A 21,199-nucleotide genomic window follows, 5' to 3' on the forward strand; every position below is an offset into this window, starting at 1 on the left:
AACGCGACGAGCACCTAAGAACTAGACGGTGCAAAAGATACACTAGACACTGACTTACGAACCATTCTGACGACTATCAAAACGAGGAGAGGCTCGCTAGTTAAGGTAAGATACAGCTAAGATGGAAAAATAAACTAAGAACAAAAATTCCACTATAAATAAAGAATATATTTCCCAAACGACGTGTTAGGGTCACACTCGAAGTGATATTTTAAAGAGTGGTACTCAATTATTACCTTGCAGTGCGGCATTGTTCTACCCTGGATATTTTCTTCTAGCGAGAGAATATAAGTGTTCACACTGTGTCTAACTAGAGTTCAAAATAGATGGTCTTGGGTGGCTGTCCAGCATTTGTATGACTTCCATCTAGTTACGATAATCATGACACGAGATGTGGGCACGGTGAGGGCGCTGCACGTCCCTAGGAGAAAAAACGCGTCACTCAGTCACTAGACAATGGAAAGATATTCTCGTTCCAATCCGGAAATATGATGCAAACATTTATTTGTCTTAAGTCAATGGTGGAAGATACGAGCACTTTAAAATGGCTCCTCCCTTCGTTAGCAAAACTTAAGAAAGCATCGCATTAGAGATGAACCTCTTATACTGAGTTCACCCTTATGGGCAACGCCGGTCGAAAACGAAACCAAAGTAAATGACTGGTCTGGCTTTAGTGGCACGAAATAAGACCACAGCCGAAATATTATGACAAAGTGAAGCCGTGTACTACACTAAGAACGATTTTAAAGACGCGACCAGCTGCTCTCTAGTTGGTGGCAAGTGGGTTAGCTTTTAGTCGAGGAGCACTGGGCAACGCGTACCGCAGAACCCCACTCACGTCGCATCGCGGCCGTACAGCTGATGACCAGTGTTGCCATCCCTCTAGCAGATAGCTTTGGTATTGCCGCAATCTCCCCAAACCAAACTTTCAGGCGTGATATTTACAAAACGGCACACAATGTCGTAAAAAAGAAAATTATACCTCGTAATTTAGAGACACCTCCTGAGCTGAAAACAGTCATAATATCAATTGGAAAATATTGGCCGAAATTACCTTTTAGGTGAGACTGCAGCATATACCTCAAATACGAGAGCTCGAGGCAGCTGTTTCGAAGCGTTCTTCCGCAGAACGAACACTCGCGCTAGAAATGCAAGTCTCAAAGCCAGGAGCGCGGGCTAGTTCGCGCTCGCCTAACTTTGGCTGCAATGTCAACCTGAATACGCCGTCAAATGGTTTGTCTACTTTCGTTAAATACTGCTCAGAATCACTACCTAACTTTAATAACCGAATAAACGTGCCTAAGTTTTTCTTCCTAAGCAATGTCAGTCGGCAAATAAATTCGAGAGATATGAGCATCGTTCAACCCCTCAACTTGGAGCCAGAACAAGCGGCCACGTGGCCCGATGTTTATCCCATGTCGCCAATGTTAATCATAGCCACGCACTGGGCTCAGAAAAGTAGAAAACGCGTGCTGAGCTCCGGGCATTGCTAGACTTCGGCTATTCTTATCACTGCAGTGGTTGGAAACGAGCCACTCCGCGAGTGTCCGCCGGGGCATCGATTGTTACGAGCCGAAGTCGACTGCTCACGCTGCTCTCGAGTCGAATCGATAACCCGAGCTCGACTGTCGTCAGACGGCTAGGTTTCGATCCGACAATTACGCCATCGAGATTTGCGAACGGAAGACTGAAAGAAATACTATGACGTCTTGAATAGGATTATTTTTACTCTCATAGGCGGAAATAAGTCAGACACTGACGGTGCTAATATCAAAGCGTGATGACTAGGCTTCTTCCACGGGCTCTAGGCACCATCGCACTTGCTGCTCTCTACTAACAACCTTGGCCGTGATGTCAGGAACAATAAGAGGACGCCACCAAAAAATCTCGCTGCCAATTGTACCAATGAGTATTTTTCGCCGACAAACCAAGGAATACGTTTGATCTGCTAAACAAAAGTAAAAAATAAAAATCATGACGCTTATTTTTTTGTTTTTTGACCTAGAACTGGGAGCCCTGCTTGCAGAAGGTTTTTGGTGAACTCGAATCCTGCCCGAATACAGTCAGTAACGGGCGCCTCACCAAACCAGGAGGAGAAAGAGGCGGCGAAGCGTTCCTCAACGTTAGCGGAAAAAGACGTTCTCAGCGTCAATCGTTCAAATTTATTGTGTAGCACGCGATTTCCAACCCCAAGACAAGCAAGCACAACGGGTCGGGGAACGTTTTTATTTTTAGGCACCATCGCGACGAAAAATCTATTTGTTTGGAAATTGAGTGAAACCTCTTTCGCGACGTTTAGAAACGTGTGCATGCCTCTAATGCCGCCTGGCTTTTTGAGGTCTCACTCAGCCTTCATTCCGTCGTAGAAACGCTGAGGCATGACGCCACTGAGATTGCCTGGACCCACGAGCTTGCTGCAGCTGAAGCAGCTTCTCCGCATCGTTCCCGGTGTGCTACCCGGAGCGAATATTTACACGGGCAGGAAACGCTAGGGTTCGGCGAAGCCGAAGCGCACTGGTGGTGGGACGTCGTCTCGAGGTCTTGGGCTTGAGACGACATCGGTCGTCTCAAGATCGTCTCAAATCTACAAACCGATGTCGTCTTGAGACGACATCGGTCGTTTCAAGAACGTCTCAAGATCGAAACGTCTCAAGACGACATCGGTCGTCTCAAGATGTCGAGATCGATCGACATTCACGTGAGGAGCCGCATTTCGCCGGTCGTTGTTTCAAGTGCACCCTCCCGAAAGCATCCTTATTATTGATCTGTCTCTATTCCGCAAGTGGTCAGAATATCTGACCACATTTTTATTTATGAGGGAGCGGATCTAGCGCCCTCTAACAACCTATGCAAAACTGAAAAAAACAAGAACAAGAAACTCACTTAGCTTGGTTTTTGCGGTCTTCGTAACTAGCGAAACGTTCTCACTAGCGCACCTATGTAAATGGATCGAGCGGATATTCGCTCCAGTGATACGCCTGCCATTAGTCAAGAACCTAAAAGCATCACAAGGCTCACCGATTAGCGGTAAACAAATGCTAGAGGGCGTAACCCTGTAGGTATTTAAGTTCACGCATGCAAAGTGTGTTACCTTCTGTGTGAAGATGACTAGGCAACTCCTGTAATATCACTCGAACGGCGTCAGGAGGACCGGAATGCACTGGAAGAAAAATGATGGCTCGATATTAGTGTACAGTTCCAAATAAGCTTCCTGCTAAAAAGTGTCTGTTTCAGAAAGGCAACAAATCCAAAATCAAACGTTTCTAACGGAATGAGAAAAAAGCAACAACACCGGTTTGACCGCGCATGTTAAAGATATGTACAATGTCGCACCATTGTAGAAAAGCACAAAATCAGCAATATTTGTCTAAACACTAAATGGCGCAATTTGACCCCTGAACGACGCAGCCCGGGCTGAAGGGGGACGTGCACTCATTGCATGCATTGATTATATCCAGTCATGCAGGACGGACGTAAATGGCTCAATCATTGAATCTGATCAAAATTTCTGCCAAGTACCGTGCGCCTTTTGCCGCGTCGCCGCATGTTTAGGGATCATCTTGTATCGATAGCGGTCAACAGTACTCAGTCGCATGCTGCTACTGAACGCTTTTCTACTCATGGCACTTTGCTTTATTTTTTGCAAGAATCCACTGCTACGAGAATGAACTTCGGCATTTGTGAGAACCGTAGCACGCGGAGAATAAATAGGAGAATTGAGCAGTTCGACCGAGGGACGACCAGTATCTCGACTAATCAGATGGATGTACCGGCGCCCCCTTACTAAAACGGCTTTCAAAAGAAAGCTCGCACAATACTAACCTCCTATTCAAACGGCTAATCGAAGATATTTGTTTTCCCGGTTGGGAGACTGATTTCCTCTTTTGGTGTAGAGAAGAGCATGTATCTGTAATGTTAAGTGGCCGTGCATAGTATTTCACCCTTACATATGTCTTTCATAGGGGGAAGTACACTGTAATTCTTATAAACAGAGGCACTCGTAGAGAGCCTTCATTAATTATCCTCGACTTTCACATTGGTATTAAATGAGTTAAAACAAATCGGTCTTTGTGAACGTTTAAATAGCGAAAGGGCAATCTGCCTCTAAGATTCGGCGGCATGGTTCGACGCCGTGTGGTCGGAGACTTAACCTGATGTCCATAACGTGCTCCACGCTGCTGTAATTACATATGCTAATTATGTCTGACCATGTCAAAACAAGCAGAGGCGCGGCTCAGGTAGGTGATTCGTTGAGCAGATTTATGACGTTTGCATCACTGTCTGAATCAATCGAGGCATTCCCGGACACATCCAAGAGTTTCTTCAAGCCGCCCTTAAAGCTGTCGATCAAGCAGCTCACACTATGGGTATTGCTTGCTCGGTTGAGAAAACCTCCCTGCTGCTCATCCACTCCCACCACTGGCACCCTCCTCAAGTCACCCTTCAGCATAACATTCGTCGACAAAAACCCTCGAAGTCCTGAGCTTTCATGTACAACCCGATGGGGTAGGCACCATTGATGTACAGCACATTCTCCGCCAGACTGCACCCATCCTTAACATAATGCGCCGTGTAGCCACGCGCACAAGGGTCCTGAAAGAATGAGACCTGCTCAAACTTCGCGACGCCCTCATTATCTCCCGCATTCACTGCTATCGAAGCTCCATACGTATCACTCACACGTACTTCGGAAGGGAAACTTGACACCATTCTTCGTAAGGAGACTAAGATCGCCCTGGGTCTCCCTATACTTTGTTTCATACTTAGCGTGCAACGCTGTCAAAGCTACTGGCGCGAGCGTGGGGCTCAATCTCGTTGATCATTTGCACGCGCTCTCGTGCAAACAAAACCATAGATGAAGCCACGCGCTCGCGCCAGTAGCTTTGACAGCGTTGCACGCTAAGTATGAAACAAATTATAGAGTAGCTTCATACACACGCGCGTTTTTGTTTGGTCGGTGATATCTCAGCCATTTTTCTGACCAATCGTTTTTTTACGCATCTTGAAGCGCGCGCAATCTCGTGTCTCTGAGCTTGAGCGCGTCGCTTTGGCTAATGCATAGACGCCATTTTACCGCCCAAGTCACGCACCGAGTGCTCGAGAGCGTCACGCGCTGGCACATTCAGAGTAACAATGGATGTCTTCACTTTCAGACAGACAGACATGTAGGCACCCTAGGTCTCCCCTTCGCCACCAGTACCAGCCGTCTGGCCCAACTAGGCGTTCTACCCACAGTCTCCGACATCAGTTACATTCATCGCGTCCATCAACGTCAACGCCTCTCACTAATTCCAACAGGTCGCTTCATCTTTCACGAGCTAGGGTACACACCCTATTCACACCGGCCTCAACCTATTCCCCTCCACAACGGGATCCTCCAACATGCCACCGTAATCCGATTCCTCGCCACATGGACAGGGAGCGGAATTCCACCTTCCGGCTTCTTTGCGCTGCATACTGCACTAAGAAGAGTGCTCGAGAACCCAAACACTCACGTTCTCATCAATGCAAACTTTCACGATAACCTTGGTGCACTCGCTTTCACCACTTCACACGGTAGTGACCATTCCAATACGCAGCCCTGCATGTCCCCAGTCGAAGCAGAACTTCTCGCCATCGCACTTGCTGCCGCCCACATCTTTTTCCCCAGCTGCACCACCCACATCTACGCGGACTCAAAGTCGGCATGTTCTCACCTAGCTCAGGGCCTCGCATTTCTCCCTGCATTTCCCCTCCTCAGCAATGTAAGAGAACCTATTCATGGACAGAGGATACCTGGTCACGTTGGCGTTGCTGGGAATGAACACGCTCATGAGCTTGCCCGCGAAACTCTCCTCTGGGACCCTGCTGACGCCCGTGACGCAGCCCCTCATCCTCATCCTCTTCTCCCCACCATAGCCGACCTACTTGCCTCCCGTTGTTGCCTCCCCTCCTTCCCATCCTCAGCTTAGTCGTCGTGAACTTATTCGACATGCCCAAACATACGCTCTTGGCACACCCACTCCACTTACTACGCCGCACCTTAGATACCTCACTTCCTCCCACTTCCTGATCTCTTCCGACAAGGATCAACTTCTTTGCGACTGCCCCTATAACCCGGCAAAATCACACCTTTAGAGCCGGGAGTAACTGGCTTTTTCAGTCAGCCTCCAGCAACAGGAACTGGCTGCCCACGTCAACAAGGCCCTCAGTGGGTGCCTGGACCGAGGCGGTTGATTTAGGGTGCCTTCATGTGCGCTTCGCATAGAGTGATGCCAACTGCCTGTTTCCCTTTCCCGCACCACCTTCCACCGCCATTTTGTTCCTCTCATTGTTTCCCCGTGCGCCGGAAAGTGGCCTTTGTATCCATCGGTCCTCCCATCCCAGGGGGAAAATGCTGATCCCCTCTCCGTGGGTTCCACAACGCTGCTCCGAACTTGTGAGATAAGGTGCTTGTTTCCGGGAGGGTTATAAGCCCCACGGATTAGCGCCGAGAACCAAAATGGCTGCTGGTTTGTCGGCGAGTGGTATTACAAAGGGTGGCATACCCCTAGCAAAACGCACATGAAGGCTCCCTAGGCTGATTCATTCCCACCATGTTTTAAATAAAGTTGACATCTATCTATCTATCGATCTGCATCCTATTCGATTCCAGCGCCCCCAGACCTGTTCTGAAGCGTTGGATTATTTGTCTTAATGTGCTGAAATAAAAGCGGTCTAAGCGAAACTGCGGGGTCATAGATGGGCGAGGGTTTATCAGTCAATTCATGACAGGCCGTAGCCTGCCTCCATACGGCGAGCCTGATGCGACAGGGTTAAGATGCTCCATCGGTTCAAGCGGCAAAGACTATATAAAAGCTCTGGGTACCGAAAGCTAAACAGGTCTGCAGCTCACCTAAGCAAACGCTGACATCAAAACAACTTAAACCTCTTCTTCCTTTCATTGTTATCTTAGACTACAAATTCCCTAATTGACTATAAAAAAAAATACCGTGTTTCACGTTTAAGGAATACGCCCAGATGGCCGGTCGCCGACTGTCAATGGGATGGCACACCCCGGGGGTGAGAGGGGAACGAAGGGAGGAACGTGACCATATCAAAGGCCCATCGCAACATCGTATTTAAATCTGAAACCAATTGGAGGTGTTACCATTATTAAATATCTGATGGAGTTTGGACGTTTAAAAGTCTCAAGGAGGCACATTTTAACTTTGTGTCTTGTATTAGCAATTGTCATGCACATGACATTGTCTAGTGCATGACATCGCCTTCAAAGAGCGATTGACTTTTAATGTAATTTCGGGGTGTATTCATAGTTTGAGCGCCGGAATATTTGTCCCGAATTTTGTACTATCACAGGCAACTTTGGCACGCATATACTTTAGAATATGTAGAATGCCAGTATCATAAAATTGGTTAGAATATATATAAATGTATATTTTTATATTTATGAAAGAGTTAAGTACCATCTGTTAGCCGATCAAAAATGGCGATTTTGCCACTTTTAGTTAATTTAAATTAAAATACGTCTCGCGCACATTATTTTTATTGTTCACTACACTCAGTGATTTTAAAGGATCGAATTGGTTTATTTTACGGGCTGTTTAAGTATGTTTCCATGCCCCACGTGTGCTCAAGAACGTGTTTTTTATGCATGTTCATTGCACTCAGAACACAAAAAAACAAGCTATATCAAACATAACACCAAATTTATAAAGAAGTATATGAGACACTATAAAATGTTAAAAAATTATTCAGTTAACGGAACTGTTTAAAAAAAATTTCCATGGCCCATGCAGACTTAACATTTGAAAAAAAAATATTAAAGGTTCTACCTGCCCCTATAAAATAGGGGATTATACCCTATCATCGTGTTCCAACGTTCAACTCAAACTTAATAAGCCAGCTATTGGGCAGGAGATCCAACTATCGGGGGCGCCTTATCGAGCTTGTTGTCTACACTAGGGTGCCTCAATGTCCTTCTGTTTAGGGTGATGCCACCCTTTGTAGAAGCCGATACCGACAGCACGCGCTCACGGGGAAAATACAAAGAAATCGACGAAAACAAAATGTCGCCATAGCACAGTCAGCGCCACAAACGCGCGCAGGGACACGCTCTTTCACGCGCTTCTGAACAAGAAAAAAAACAACAAAAGTGTGGGACAAAATGGCGAGATGCCACCACCCTAAGCAAAGCGCACATAAAGGCACCCTAGTCTACACAACCTGCTGTTTACTAACACAGCAAAACAAGGAACTTGAACCTCGCCTAGCACGGTCTGGGCACGAGCTCTTCGCTCCTAACTGTGCTTTGGTCGCACGAGGAGCGACCTTCGAATCGGCGTCTTCGATTTCTCTGATCAACAACAAACAACCAAATTCGGTTTGTTGCCCACACAGCTCAAGCATGCCGCTAGAGGCGTGACTGTTCGACCTCCTCCCCAATAACGCCGCATTCCCACTGGCGGCTCAACCGCCTCCGCAAAGCGGTTGCGACCGCAGTTGCTTCAAGATGCGATTCAAATTAAAGCGTGTTGATGACCAAAGCGAGCGGATATGCTTCGCGGTTGCAACTCGAATGCCGGTGCAGAATGCGGTCTTTGGGTTTCATAGTGGTCACGAATTAAAGCCTAATCGTCCCTTTGTTCTCAACGTTCTCCTCGAGGCCCGGACCTGGCCGGAGGTCGTCGAAGACCAGCCTGGGCGCACAGCTCAGGAGGGCGTCCTGCGAAGAACTCACGTGGGTAGTGAGGCATGCCGTTCGTGTAGACTTCTCCTGTCTGGCCATTGGCTTGAGCCACGGTGAAACTGGTGACTGTGGGTGAGGGAAGCGCTCCGTTGACCGGATGGGTGGTGGCACCTGCGAGGGACCAGGTGCTTGCTGGCCACAGATGGCACTCGCCAGAGGCGGCCCGAAAGGACACGCCCGACACAACTGATGTCACGAGGCATTTTGAGGGAGAAGCGATGCGATCGAGACAAAGGGCTACCAATCGCGAGAATAAACGCGTAACGTTCATCGGGAAAGCACACTGTAAGGTCCTTTACTTGATGCCGTGTTGTTGTTTGCATCCCCATGACCATCTCCAAAGAGCACGTGGGCACGGCCCCGTCAGGTGAACATTCGTCTCTTGTCCGCTGCTCGGCGTCAGCGTGAATACTGGCGATATGCTGACACAAAATGAAATATTTAATCCAATTTTATCGGCTATCGTTCCTATTCGTAATGCGTATAAGGGTCGAGTAAAGCCTGATTCGCATGGTGCAATTTTTATTGCGATTTCACAGCTGCGACGTTGAGCACCGTAGCTTCGACCGCATGTTTCTTGACGCACGAGCGTCGCCGTACGAGTGACGCCGCAGTTCTCAATCGCAACGTCGCTCGTGCGAACGGAAAAGAATCCAAGCTTGAGTCGGCAGAAATTGTCCCACGGACTGTTTTGTCTTAATCGGTTAGCGAATGTGGGGATCATAACCAAAATATGGCTAGGTACTATCCTGGATGTAATCACAGTTTAGAGCAGAAATTTCTCGGGGTATCCTTATTGAGATGAGAAAGCGTCCATTCAGCAATATTTCTGGAGCGATGGAACCGCCAGTGCTTGGGAGTTGACTCGCCTTTGCGAACCTACTGCGAGTGCTGGCACTGTCCCTTTCACACTGTTTAGGTCGTAAAACGCGACACAAGTGTAATAGCACATGTATGACATGGTAGCTTTGTTGGGGGCCACCAATCCTCAACCACAAACGAGAAGCAGGAAGAAAGAATATTCTGCGCGAGTGCGTCGAGAACGCCATGAAAAGCGAGCCCGATAGTGTCGCACTGTGGACCGGCCTCACGGACGTCGTTCGGTGCAGTTGAAGGCAACGGCAAGAAGACAGTCGCCGTAAGTCGGCCGCGGCCAGCGAGGCGGCCTTACCCGAGGTGGGCGTGAGGGCGGGGCTCCCGAGTCCGTTGGGCATGGCTCCGATCTGCGGTATCTGCGCTGCCGCCAGGGCTGCCATCGGGTTGATGTAGCCTCCCTGGGCAGCCGCCATCAGCGCCGCCTGCTGCTGCATGAACTGGACGCCGTGCCGCAAACATCAGTTCGGGGAGGACCAGCGCCGTCCCAGCACTGGCTCGTGCCCGGCGCCTCGCTCGGTTTCGCTCCTGGCCAGGACTTAAACTACAAGAAAATTTCGGCGCTTATTTCTTTGTATATAGACCTTTTCGCCTTCCGTCGCTTGGGCGCTGCCATCTTGGAATCACGTGATAGGGCCGCCATGAGGTGGCTCGTCGCTCCTCTCTGCCCTCAGAGCTTTGGCGAAGTCGTTGTATTCGTATTTTTCGTCGCGCCTTTTTTTGTGATATGTCGTCCGATAGTTATTTTAACTTTCTAACTGCATGGCACCATTAAGTGTGTAACTTTCGCACTTTGTTTAATCACATGTTTTGATTACTTGCACCGTCGGCGTGTCGGACACATGTGGAGAAAGGAATCAGCGTTAGCACGGGCGCATATTTAGTCTGCAGAGACACACGAGTGTGGAAAGGCCAATTATTTATGAGAGCGCAAATTTTCTTCAAGGGATACTGAACCAAAGAATTTAGTGTCCATAATAAGTGGCGCACGTTCTTTCCACGAGCCAGCAGCCGCCGGTGTGCGCGAGCACGCGCAACGAAAATGACGTCAAAGACCTCCATTCGCGCTTAAGAGGACAATGAAATCCATGGGCTTCGGGCCAATGGAGAATAAACACAGGCTTTTCATCTCTACAAGTGAAAGCTAGGTGCTTGTTAGACCAATTAATCGCTTACCTTTTACACCAGAAACCACTGTGTAGATAAAAAAACTCGTCTTTATTCTCCTTTGGCCCGAAGCCCATACATTTCACTGTCCTCTCAAGCGCGAATGGAGGTCTTTGACGTCATTTTCGTTGCGTGTGCTCGCGCACACCGGTGGCTGCTGGCTCGTGGAAAGAGCGTGCGCCATTTATTATGGACACTAAGTTCCTTGGTTCAGTATCCATTTTTAAGTGATAGTGGCTCAATATGACGTGCAAGGTATATTTACGATTACGCAGTTATGATCTTAAAGGGGTATTCACACGAGGGAGAAATCCCGGGGATTTCTCCCCGGCACGCGAGAATCACGAGATGAAAACGCGAGGCTTTTGCACATCGCAATGCCTGACGTTTTCGTCGTGGAATGCGCGTGCCGGGGAGAAATCCCCGGGATTTCTCCCTCGTGTGAATACCCCTTAAAGAAGAAGTCAAATATAGTCAACGCAAGGAGCTCCAATAAGTTTCTTGAAAGCATCGTGCTCTAGCTTCATAATAAATCCAAAACAGGTTTTGTATCATATATGCGGGGATATAAACATATAAGCGATATAAACATTCGCTTTATCCGTTTATTTATGAATTTAAAGAACTCTACGTTGTGCTAGGCCCCATGTTTACGCTAAGGATATAACGAGAGGGGAACAAATTCGACGAGCTCAGCCAAGATTGACGTTTTGAGATTTCTCTATTTCAGAAGGTCGAAACGAGAAAGTAGAAAGGAGAACGAGTGCCAATGATAACCACTCCCTGGCTACACTTCAAGGCGCACTGGCCTCGCGTACTGGCCTCGCGCACTGGCCAAGAGGTTGAAATGTACGGAGCGCCGAGTCCGTTCCAACCAGTACTGGCCGTGGGGTAAACAACGTAGTCGCCTCGCGTTTCGACGTATCGTTCTCGTATCGTTTAGAGTTTGATGACCCAAATGTGATGCGTTACGAATATTCGTACCCCGGTGCTGAAAATAAGATATTTAAGCTATCTCACCAACAAAAAATAACTCGGATCACAGTGGATGCTGAAGTTTTAGCCGGGAAAAAGGCACGCACCATCGTTGCTTTTCCAGCGAGAATTTCTAGGCAGTCAATGCCAATGGGAAATGCCTACCCTGCATTTGCAGTGAGGTCTTGACGTCTTAGGGTGCAAATATGGTTTCGCAATGCGCAAGACGAGTTTTGTGTAACTCAATGCCATTCATTTTAATAAATTCCCAATAAGATCGCACGATTGTGTTGGCGAACCGCGTCAGCTATGGCATAGTACTATAGGACCATCTTCAATTTCTTAAATCTCTTTTCATAGAGACGAATATATGATCCGTGAACGTTAATATTGCGGCAGTCATACGTAGCTGTTTTTAGTGGTGTGAACTTAAGAGTGCGCTTCATTAGATTGATACTGTGCAATGAAATATATGTATTTTTATTATTTCCATGCAAAGTCACATTTTGCGCTGTACATCCGTGTTTATAACAAAAAACTTTTTTTTTCTTTGTTTTTTAGTGCGCGATGCAACTTGCCGGGTGATCGGCCCTTGTCCGGAACAGCGACTTTTGCTCTCCCGTTTGGGACTGTGCGCGCTCGAATGAAGTACTCAACAAAATAAAAATACGAGAAGCAAGAGTGCAAGTCTGTTTAAAAGTTACGAAGGCTCGTTAATCATCAGCGCCGCTGGAAATCAGTGCGTCGGTTTGCCAATCGATTCCACGATGGTAACAGACGCGATGAGGGGGGGGGGGGGGGGGGGGGAGGGAAGCATGCAGGCTATTTTGTGCACAGAAGATGCGCATCGAAGCCTAATTCGAAAGGATCCGCCCTCGGGGAGAACCGATCGCGCTCTCCTCAACCGTGGTTGTGCTGTCGGCGCGTGCCTGCATCGGAGAGGGGCATAGTTACCGTCGCAGTGTGGTACAGGGCTCGTCCGACATGCGGAAGATACTGCGCTTGTTCCCCGGTGCTGGCTGGCAACTGCTCCTGTTGTGAGAGATCAGTGACTCCGTCAAACGCCTGAAATGACACCAAACGCCGGCCTATAGTCGAGGTCGGGCCAGCTGCACAGCGCGGCTCCAACTCTGCGCAGAAACGGGCGCCAAACAAACACTGACCACTCGCGCACATGCACCGCGTTAAGCCTTCTCTCGCGCAAAAACCTTTCAATGCGAAGCGAAAGTTCGTCTGCTCCTTTTGCGGGGGGTTCTGGTGGCGTCTGAACGCCGAGTTCTGGTTGGTTCTCATTGAAGGATAGTAGGTAGACCTCGAACAGCTTGCTTTGAGGTCTACCCACTATTCTTCAACCAGAGCCAATCAGAAGACGGTGTCGTTCTGATGTTACCGCAACACCTGAGCAAGAAGCAGACGACTTGCTTTCTGCAAACGCGGGGCCTCTCGCGTCCGAACTGAGACCGAGCCTCCGAAAGGCGAGGCCAGCAGATCGAACAGCGTGCCCGTCCTTGGGCTGTTGCCTAGTGGGTGAGTCTAACTGATTGTACTGCGCCACTGAGACACCTCGCAGGGTGGCTTGTCGGTGCGCCCTTACGCGGGCGGCGTGTGTGCACGCGGGAGCGGTAACAGAGTTCGTCTGGGTATAGTCACGGACGAGGAACGACGCAGACGTCGTCAAACGGGTCTCGGAGATGCCAATTGGGACAGCTCCGGTGATATTTTTATAGTCGAAAATTCGCGTCGAAATCATTTCACGCATTACTAGACACAGGTAAACGTTTAACCAAAAAAAAAAACAGGCCGAAATAAATAATTTTCGCGAAGTTAAATAATTATGTTTGTCTTTCTGAAGAGCTCTGCTCTTTTGCTGTATATTAGTCTGAAGAGCTCTACTGACAACAGTGAAAACGCGACGACGGGCGTTGTAATTTGTGCATAATGACTCGTTTAAGACGAGTTACAAGAAGTTTGACGGTGGACACTTACTCGAGCAGAATGGTAACAATTCGCGAAATCCACCGTTTTTTGAACCGTCTGCTCGACCCTCAAGGTTTGCATGTGACGCCACGCCACGAGAAAGCGCGGAGAGCGTTGATTTCGACATCACCTTCACTCGCCTTTTTCTCTACGGCAATTCTGAATTTAGATATGCTGAGGAGAGCCACAGTATTTGAAAAATGTAGCTAGTTCGGGTAGATCAAAGAAAACCATCGGAGTTTTAAGAAAGCAGCTGTGGATGGGCGCAGTGCCCTAACTCCGCTTCTGCCATCCACACTGTGGTCACGCGATAGTCCTCTGTAGACAACGCAGCGCTCGTGTCACCAAGGCAACGGTCGGTTTGTCTTGGCCCTTTTCAGTGGCTCGGCGTCTCAGTGGGAACAAAGATATATGGCGGCTCGAGTCTGAAGCATGCTAAACGCGCTTGCAATGTGGCTGTTTGGGCTCGAGTGAATTAAGCTGTAAAATGTGCGCATTCCCGCAATAAGGGCCCATTAAATTGTTTTCTTTGAATCTGTATTTGTATGGCTATAACTTCATCTGACTGCTGACGAGTCTAAAAAGACGAAGATTAATCGCCGCTTCTTTTCATGTGGCACAGTCCTCTAACTGGAGGCATTGCAGAAGCGGAAAAGCCACAAACTTAAGGCAAAATCTGGCGTGCGTCCTTCCCTTGGCCCCGAGAAGAGGGAAGAAGTTAAAGCGGTAGGCCGCGATCGAGGCAGCAGCGTCAGATGTTCAGGGTGCGCCCAGAAGAGCCAGCACATTTAGAACGCCTCGCAAAATTCAAATTCTAAATGCGCGTGCATACTCGAAATTGGGCACGCAAACGTCCTTTCGCTACAAGTTTATTATCCATATATTTCTTTTCAGAGCTCAACTAAGTGATGGTAAAAAATACACCACGGAGTGAAAACGGCGTTCGTGCATTTTTTATTTCGTATACGGCATGTTCGTCATCTGCGCAGTGGTTTGCGAGCTTGGCCTCATATGGGATTTCTCCGTAAATTTCGTTAAACTGGTTACTTATCGCCATTCTCCTGCTCGTCGTCAGTCTCTGCTACGGAGGTTTCGTTGTATTTGCGTTCAGTATGCGATTTGGGGGCGAGTTCGCAAATCAGTGTGTAGACGACGAACACGCTGGTATAGGACATAGAAAATGCACGGCAGCCGATTTGGTTTTATTTTTTTATACCGGGTGTCTCATTTAGTGGCCGTGCTCTTTAAATCGACCGCACAATTCGGTTTCTTAACCTATCGCGCTACGAGTTTGTGCAGCGTTGCTCACAGGAGGTGCATTTTGCCTATAAAATTTGCAAAGAGCAAACTTACCCGAGGAATAACTTAAAAAAGAAAAAGGCTTAACTCTGATAGAAACGCAGGGAAGTCACCGGTTTTCAAACAATAGGGCGCTCTATCGATTGAAGACCAGTGACTTTGCTGGGTTTCCATAGGAGTTAAGCCTTTGTCTTTCTTCACGTTTTTCTAAGGTAAGTTTGCTCTTTGTAAATTTTATTGACAAAATGCACCACCTGTGGGCAACGCTGCACAAACTCGTAGTGCGATAGGTTAGGAAACCGAATTTTGCGGTCAATATAAAGAGCCTGGCCACTATTTGAGACACCCGATACTTTACCACCCCTGCATTAAGCTCTAAAAATGAGCCATCACACTTTCTGCAAAACGATGTTCGCGTGCCCCATTTCATGGATGTACGAATGGAATTGAAATATCGTGAGGCCTGCCCAATGTGCTGGTCCTTACGGCCGCTCCATGTAGATCGCAACACCAATAGAGGCTAGCAGCTTCAACTGAGGGCCCAAAATGAAGCGAGCTGGCATCCAGTATGGCCTCTCTCGTAAGAACCTACACCGAGGAGTCTCTGTGACAGAGACTCCTCGGTTCAGAGGTTTTTTCACTGGCATTCGGATACATGCAACCGGTTGCCCTTCTCATTGGCTCAAGTAATTAAATTCGGGGCTGTTTTTTCGCAAAATCCCTCACGAATGGCGTTTCGAGTGCATCGTGGTGCCCAATGCACTGCGCTATTTCTGTGGGGTTTGCGATGTTGTCTTCCCTTCAAATTCGAAGCTGTTTTTTCTAGGCTTATTTTTGTTTTCTTTTGTTTTAACTTCGGTGCCCTTCGGAATGAATTATCCGTGTCTGACAAACACACGTGACTGCTCAAATTTATGTTAAAAAAGAAAAAAAAACTGCAGAAGAGGGTTTCTTTTTGCGAGCGTATGTTTTCGTTAATCAAATACATCTGATCTTCGGGGCTCTTCGGTTTTCTCCGATGTTGATAAAAACCCGCTTGGGGATCGTATTTCGAGGTTTTTCGGTGGTTAGGGAAAGCAGGAAAGCCTGCGTATAAGGGATACGTGACGACGGACTGCTGGGAGCTCACCTGGGCGTACGCTCCGTAGGCCCCGAACTGGTTGAAGATGAACGGGTTGAGGAGGCCCATGTTGCCTGCCATCTGCTGCATCCGCCGCAGCTGCCGCTCTTTCTCCGTGTCCGCGAACTTCACAACTAGGCTAGACGACGCCCCCTGCACACGAGACAGGAGACACACCTGGTTTACACGACGAATAACCAAACCTGCCAACAAAAGAGATCACCCCAAAGAAACACTAAGAAAAATCTGTCAGCCTTTCCACTCTGGTGAAGAAGGAAGACCAGCGAAGCTGTACAATGGTGGGAATTAAGTAGTGGCCGGCCGCAAGTCGGCAAGCCAAAGTGGAAAGGCTCGAAAGGGTGCCGCCATCTATGAACGACGGCGGCAACCAGACAACCGGCAAGTCTGGTGGCCGCCGTCGCTCATAGATGGCGGTAGCTGCCCAGAGTTATGTGTTATCAGGTCATTTGAGGACGGACACGATCCTGGGAAAACTAGCCCTTAACAGCTCCGCTGTAAAAAGTTTCCACGCGTCTGGTTCCCGGAGAGCCCTTCGAGAGCCAATGATCGCAATCGAGGGGCAAAGTTAATTTTCAAAAATGAGGTCGGCCATTGGACGCATCACATTTTTCGCTGTTACGTAGCAGGCTTACCTTGAAACCTAAGCATAGTTTGGGGATTTTCCAAGCTCCCTCAGCATTCATTATCAGCGGAAACTTCCACGTGCGAGCAGAGGGGTTTTCGAAACGTTCGCTACTCCGTAACATTCATGTTTAGGGATCGTTCTACGCCAAGAGAACGGGATCGAAAATGTTCAACTCAATAATAATACGAAGCTTTCATTTTTATTTCGTCCAAAAAGGAGGAAACCCGGGCACAAAGCTGCAGCTTGACCAGGTCCATGACACACCCCGCCCCCCAAAAAAAGTAACATTGTAAACAAAGCGACAAAAAGAAATCTTTGATAAAAGGACATACACGAGTACAGATGCTCACATTATTGCGCTAATAGATACTTGCGAAAACTGCAGGAGAAGCACGAAAACCACCATCTCATACCATTGCAGTAATAGAAACTCCCAACGCGAAAAGCAATTTTAATACACTGCACTACACACTGCCGGCAAAACGTGGAAGATTAGATAGTCTGTACTGCAATGTTAGTTAACGTCTTATTTGATTTCCCAAAGATGTTCAGGGATATTCTTCAGGTTCAATAAATAACGACGGCAAGGCGTACTGCAACGATTCAAAACCATAATTAGTACAAGGCTTCAATCTCCACCAGCGTGGAGTATAGAGATCGATACTATTTAAAACGTGATTTAAATGAGGATTTAAATCGTGAATGAAATCGGACCAGTTTTACTATGGTGATTGAAATCAAACCTTTCCCGCCTACGGATCAAGAAAACATACTTTTATGTACCACTTGTTTATCATTTTGATACTTTCTATGCGCATTTAGTTTAGATTTAATTAAAAAAGAAATGAAATAATGATCGAGTAAGAAAGAGTTATATAAGGTTAAAAACAAGAAAAATGTGCTCTTTCGAGCGCATCGGAGCGTTCAGCCTGATTCCTACCATTTACTTCGTTCGTCGGTTACGTAAAGTTCTGTTGCAACAAAATCAGGACGCGAAAAGGAATAAACGGAAAGCAGTAATGTCCTATTCCAATCATGTAAGAAGCAAAAATATATATATATATAAAATGAAAAAAGTTATTAAGCTAACATAACAATTAAGCTGATTTGGTTCTAGTATTGCGTGGATTACAGCAATACAAGATGTTAATTAAACTGTGCTTTACATTCAGAACACTTCTTTCTTCTTCACTGCTATCAGTAATCGGGCAAAATGAATAATCAATACGCCATGTTGAAAATCATATCTAGTGGTAGAGAATCGCTCTTTTCGACCTACGGTAATTTAAATAAAATTAATCTGATTCAAATCAAAGAAAGTTAATTATTGATGTAAAAGAAAAGGCTATTTATGCAAATGTTTTTTTTTTTAATTTTAGGAACAGTTACAATCAAATGAAACTAATTCTAATCACTGAAGAAGTTAATAACTTAATTTTTGTACTGCATTAACAGAATTAACCGAAAAAAAAATCAGTGCTGCCCTTAATTTATACCTTAGCCATCACCATCCCATCTGAAGCTAACTGGGCAGCCTGTCGCGCATGTGTATAGAAGTCACACTTGAGTCGAACCTCGCGCCCTTGTCACCTTTCTTGCTCATCGATTCAAGGACATCTGCTACAACAAGAAAGGAAACGAGAATGTAGAGTTCCTACTAAATACAATGCTTCGGGATGTACCAGACTCAACACAGCTCACGTCAAAACGAAGTTGTTCCCAACAGCAATCTCAAACCAGTGAGCAGTCTTTAGTATGGAAGGTACTGAACTACTTGGCATTGTCAAGGAAGGATGATGTACCGTGTTCCCCAATGCAACATGTCTACGACTACCTCTGTAAACTGTAAGCAAACTGTAAGCAAAGAAAAGCCCAAGACCCTCGAATGCGCGGGGCGACGATACCTGGCGATTCCCACAACCCAGGTTGCAAGCGAGAGACTGTTCTCAACGTGTTCAAACACTATGACAAGCTGACGGGAGTTTTTTTGCTGCAGAACATTTGGAAATACTTGTTTTTTTTTACATGGGTACTATATGTACCTCCAAGGTGACATTACAAACCTCCTCATTTTCTGATCTGCGAAAAGATGTCTAGTGTACTGTTTCATCTCACTCACGTGTGGATCGTGAAAAGGAGTCTGATAAGGCGTAAGATCCCTTTTTTAAGTTCCGCGTGAACTGTGATATTATGTTCACCATTCGCGTGCACCGTGACATTGTGTTCAGCATTCCAACATTTTAGTAGCTTCTGTCTCTAATTATATATCGTTGAACCCTAGTCTTTATTGCCAAGTCTTGCGTTTCTACAATGACTTTAAGAATCATTTTAGAACAATAAAATAATTGTATAATATGTACTCTTCTTTAGCTGCTTCTTTAGTAGTTTCTTTAGTAGCTTTAGTAGCATGTTCGATTCGTATTCGCATTCGATTCTGTGCCACAATTATTCGATTCGTATTCGATTCGGTTTCAAAAATCACTATTCGCGCACCTCTAAACAACGGTGACGATATTAACCTTTACGCAGTGATTGATTGCCCTGACCTAACTTCAGCGATAAATATTTATGTTCCGAGAAGATTTTTGCAAATTTCTCTTCCATTTTTTGTCGATCAATTCTTCCAAGCCTACCCAATGACACGCATTCAGACCTTGTATAATACTTTCGATGCTTCCTGCATTGACGCTTTTAACCCATCTTTTGCAGCGTTCAAGTTTTCTCTTACAAATCTATAAATGTTAGCCCATTTTTTCGTAGCGTTCAAGCTTCCTTTTGTCAATCTGTAGAATTTTTCTTCCTTTTCCTGTATTTTAATTGTGCATCATTACAAAGGCGAAAGCTGTTCATGAGCACAAAAAAATAAACAAATAAATGAATGAGTGAATGAACGTATCACGACAGGTACACGTGACGTTGAAGTGGCTCTCACCTAGACTTTTGGTTTAATACACGATGAGTAAGGTTAAAAGTACTTTCAGGTTGCCAATTCGTCCCAAACTGGCAACCACTCCAAGTCACTATTTATCACCTTATAACGTCATCGAATCCGGTTTACACTTTCAAAGAAGTAGTCACGAACGGTGCGAGCGCCCACGTCCGCATGACGGACCGCCGTCCTACTTTTGCATATACTACGGAGTCCCAAGAGCATGCTTGTTTGGTATGTGGCAATGGTAAACTGTCAACCGTTAAAAACCGGATGCCCTATGGTGATAACGGGAGTTCCTTTTTGATGGTTCGCTAAAGCACGTCTCAATAAAAAAAACGTATCCCAGCAATTAAAAGAGAAAAGAAAAACGACACGTGTTCAATATTTTTAGTTGTTTGCATAACGTACAGTTACCCGTCCAGGAAATGTTCATTCCTCTTTTCTCTAAAAATATCTTTATTGGCAGGGCTTCACTGTGCAATTTAAGAAAGAATGTTATAATCCCAGGCCGAACCAACGTTTTTTTGAACACATTTTAATACGTCTTGTCCTAAGACTTCGGTATATAGACCGGAATTTGGGTGTAGGCATCAGAACATCCAAGAGATCCTGCGTCGACCTTTTGCGCGATGCGGATGACAGATATTTGAAGGAAAAATGTACAAAAAGAAAGCGACATGCAGATACTACTATCTCAGAAAATTCGACAATGGTCCATTGCGCACAGGGCAAGTCGACGCTACACAACCCGGTAGCACATCAAATAGCCTGGTTTGTATCACCATTCGAAGAAGAGGGTTCGATTGATTGCGTATAAGCATGAAAGGAGAAACAATTTGACGAGCAAATAAATGACAGAGTCCGACGCGGCCTGTTTTGGGCGGAAGAAAAAGATTCGTTTATCTCGTTCGTTCCCGTAGAGACGCCCAGATAAACACTGCGCAAATGCGGTTGATACGTTGAATATTGACACGCGAACAATGTAGGACTGGGTAGCTAAACTCGTCAAACACAAAGTTGGGGCCGAAGTTCACAGAGCGTGCTGTTTGGACTGTCGCGACGATGGCGTCATGCAGACGTGAATCATCCAAACACTTTTGGTGCTCGGATTCCAGCGAGATCGGGGGATTGATGGCCGAGTGGGCTAGCGCACACCACACCCTAAAAAAAAAAAAAAAAAAGCCCATGCGTCTACTTTCGCGTAAAACGCTCAGAAAGTCAATCACCGCAACTTACGGAAGCAGCCCAGTGAATGATGATGCCGAAACATATGTTTAGACAAAAAACCGCAGTCTGAGCTGTGACATTAAGCAACGCAAAATGCCATGCTTGGATTGCTTAATTTCACGACTCAGACAGCGTTTTTTAGTCTAAACAGATGTTTCGGCAATTGGCTTTCGGAGTGTTGTGCGGGAAAGTAGACGCTCGGGCTCTTTCTAGAGTCCAGCTCGGAGCACATGGAGCAGAAACTCGCGATGCAGA

General features: G+C 46.6%; 1 protein-coding gene across 5 annotated transcripts in view; it reads right to left on the reverse strand.

The window, feature by feature from the left end:
* Positions 1–21,199, reverse strand: part of LOC8037145 (CUGBP Elav-like family member 4) — a 279,808-nt gene that overhangs the window by 32,083 nt on the left and 226,526 nt on the right. For 2 of the 5 annotated variants that reach the window (XM_029968173.4, XM_029968174.4), the window contains exons 5-9: positions 16,149–16,292; positions 12,698–12,808; positions 9,900–10,041; positions 8,720–8,839; positions 3,092–3,160 (exon numbers count right to left, since the gene is read on the reverse strand). In XM_029968173.4, the coding sequence (XP_029824033.1) occupies positions 3,092–3,160; positions 8,720–8,839; positions 9,900–10,041; positions 12,698–12,808; positions 16,149–16,292 (586 nt within the window). The remainder of the gene's footprint in view (positions 1–3,091; positions 3,161–8,719; positions 8,840–9,899; positions 10,042–12,697; positions 12,809–16,148; positions 16,293–21,199) is intronic. The other 3 variants (XM_040502101.1, XM_040502102.2, XM_040502100.2) reach the window with 3 other exon arrangements.

Source organism: Ixodes scapularis, unplaced genomic scaffold (assembly GCF_016920785.2).
Source record: "Ixodes scapularis isolate PalLabHiFi unplaced genomic scaffold, ASM1692078v2 PGA_scaffold0__279_contigs__length_252992795, whole genome shotgun sequence".
Classification (NCBI taxonomy): domain Eukaryota; kingdom Metazoa; phylum Arthropoda; class Arachnida; order Ixodida; family Ixodidae; genus Ixodes; species Ixodes scapularis.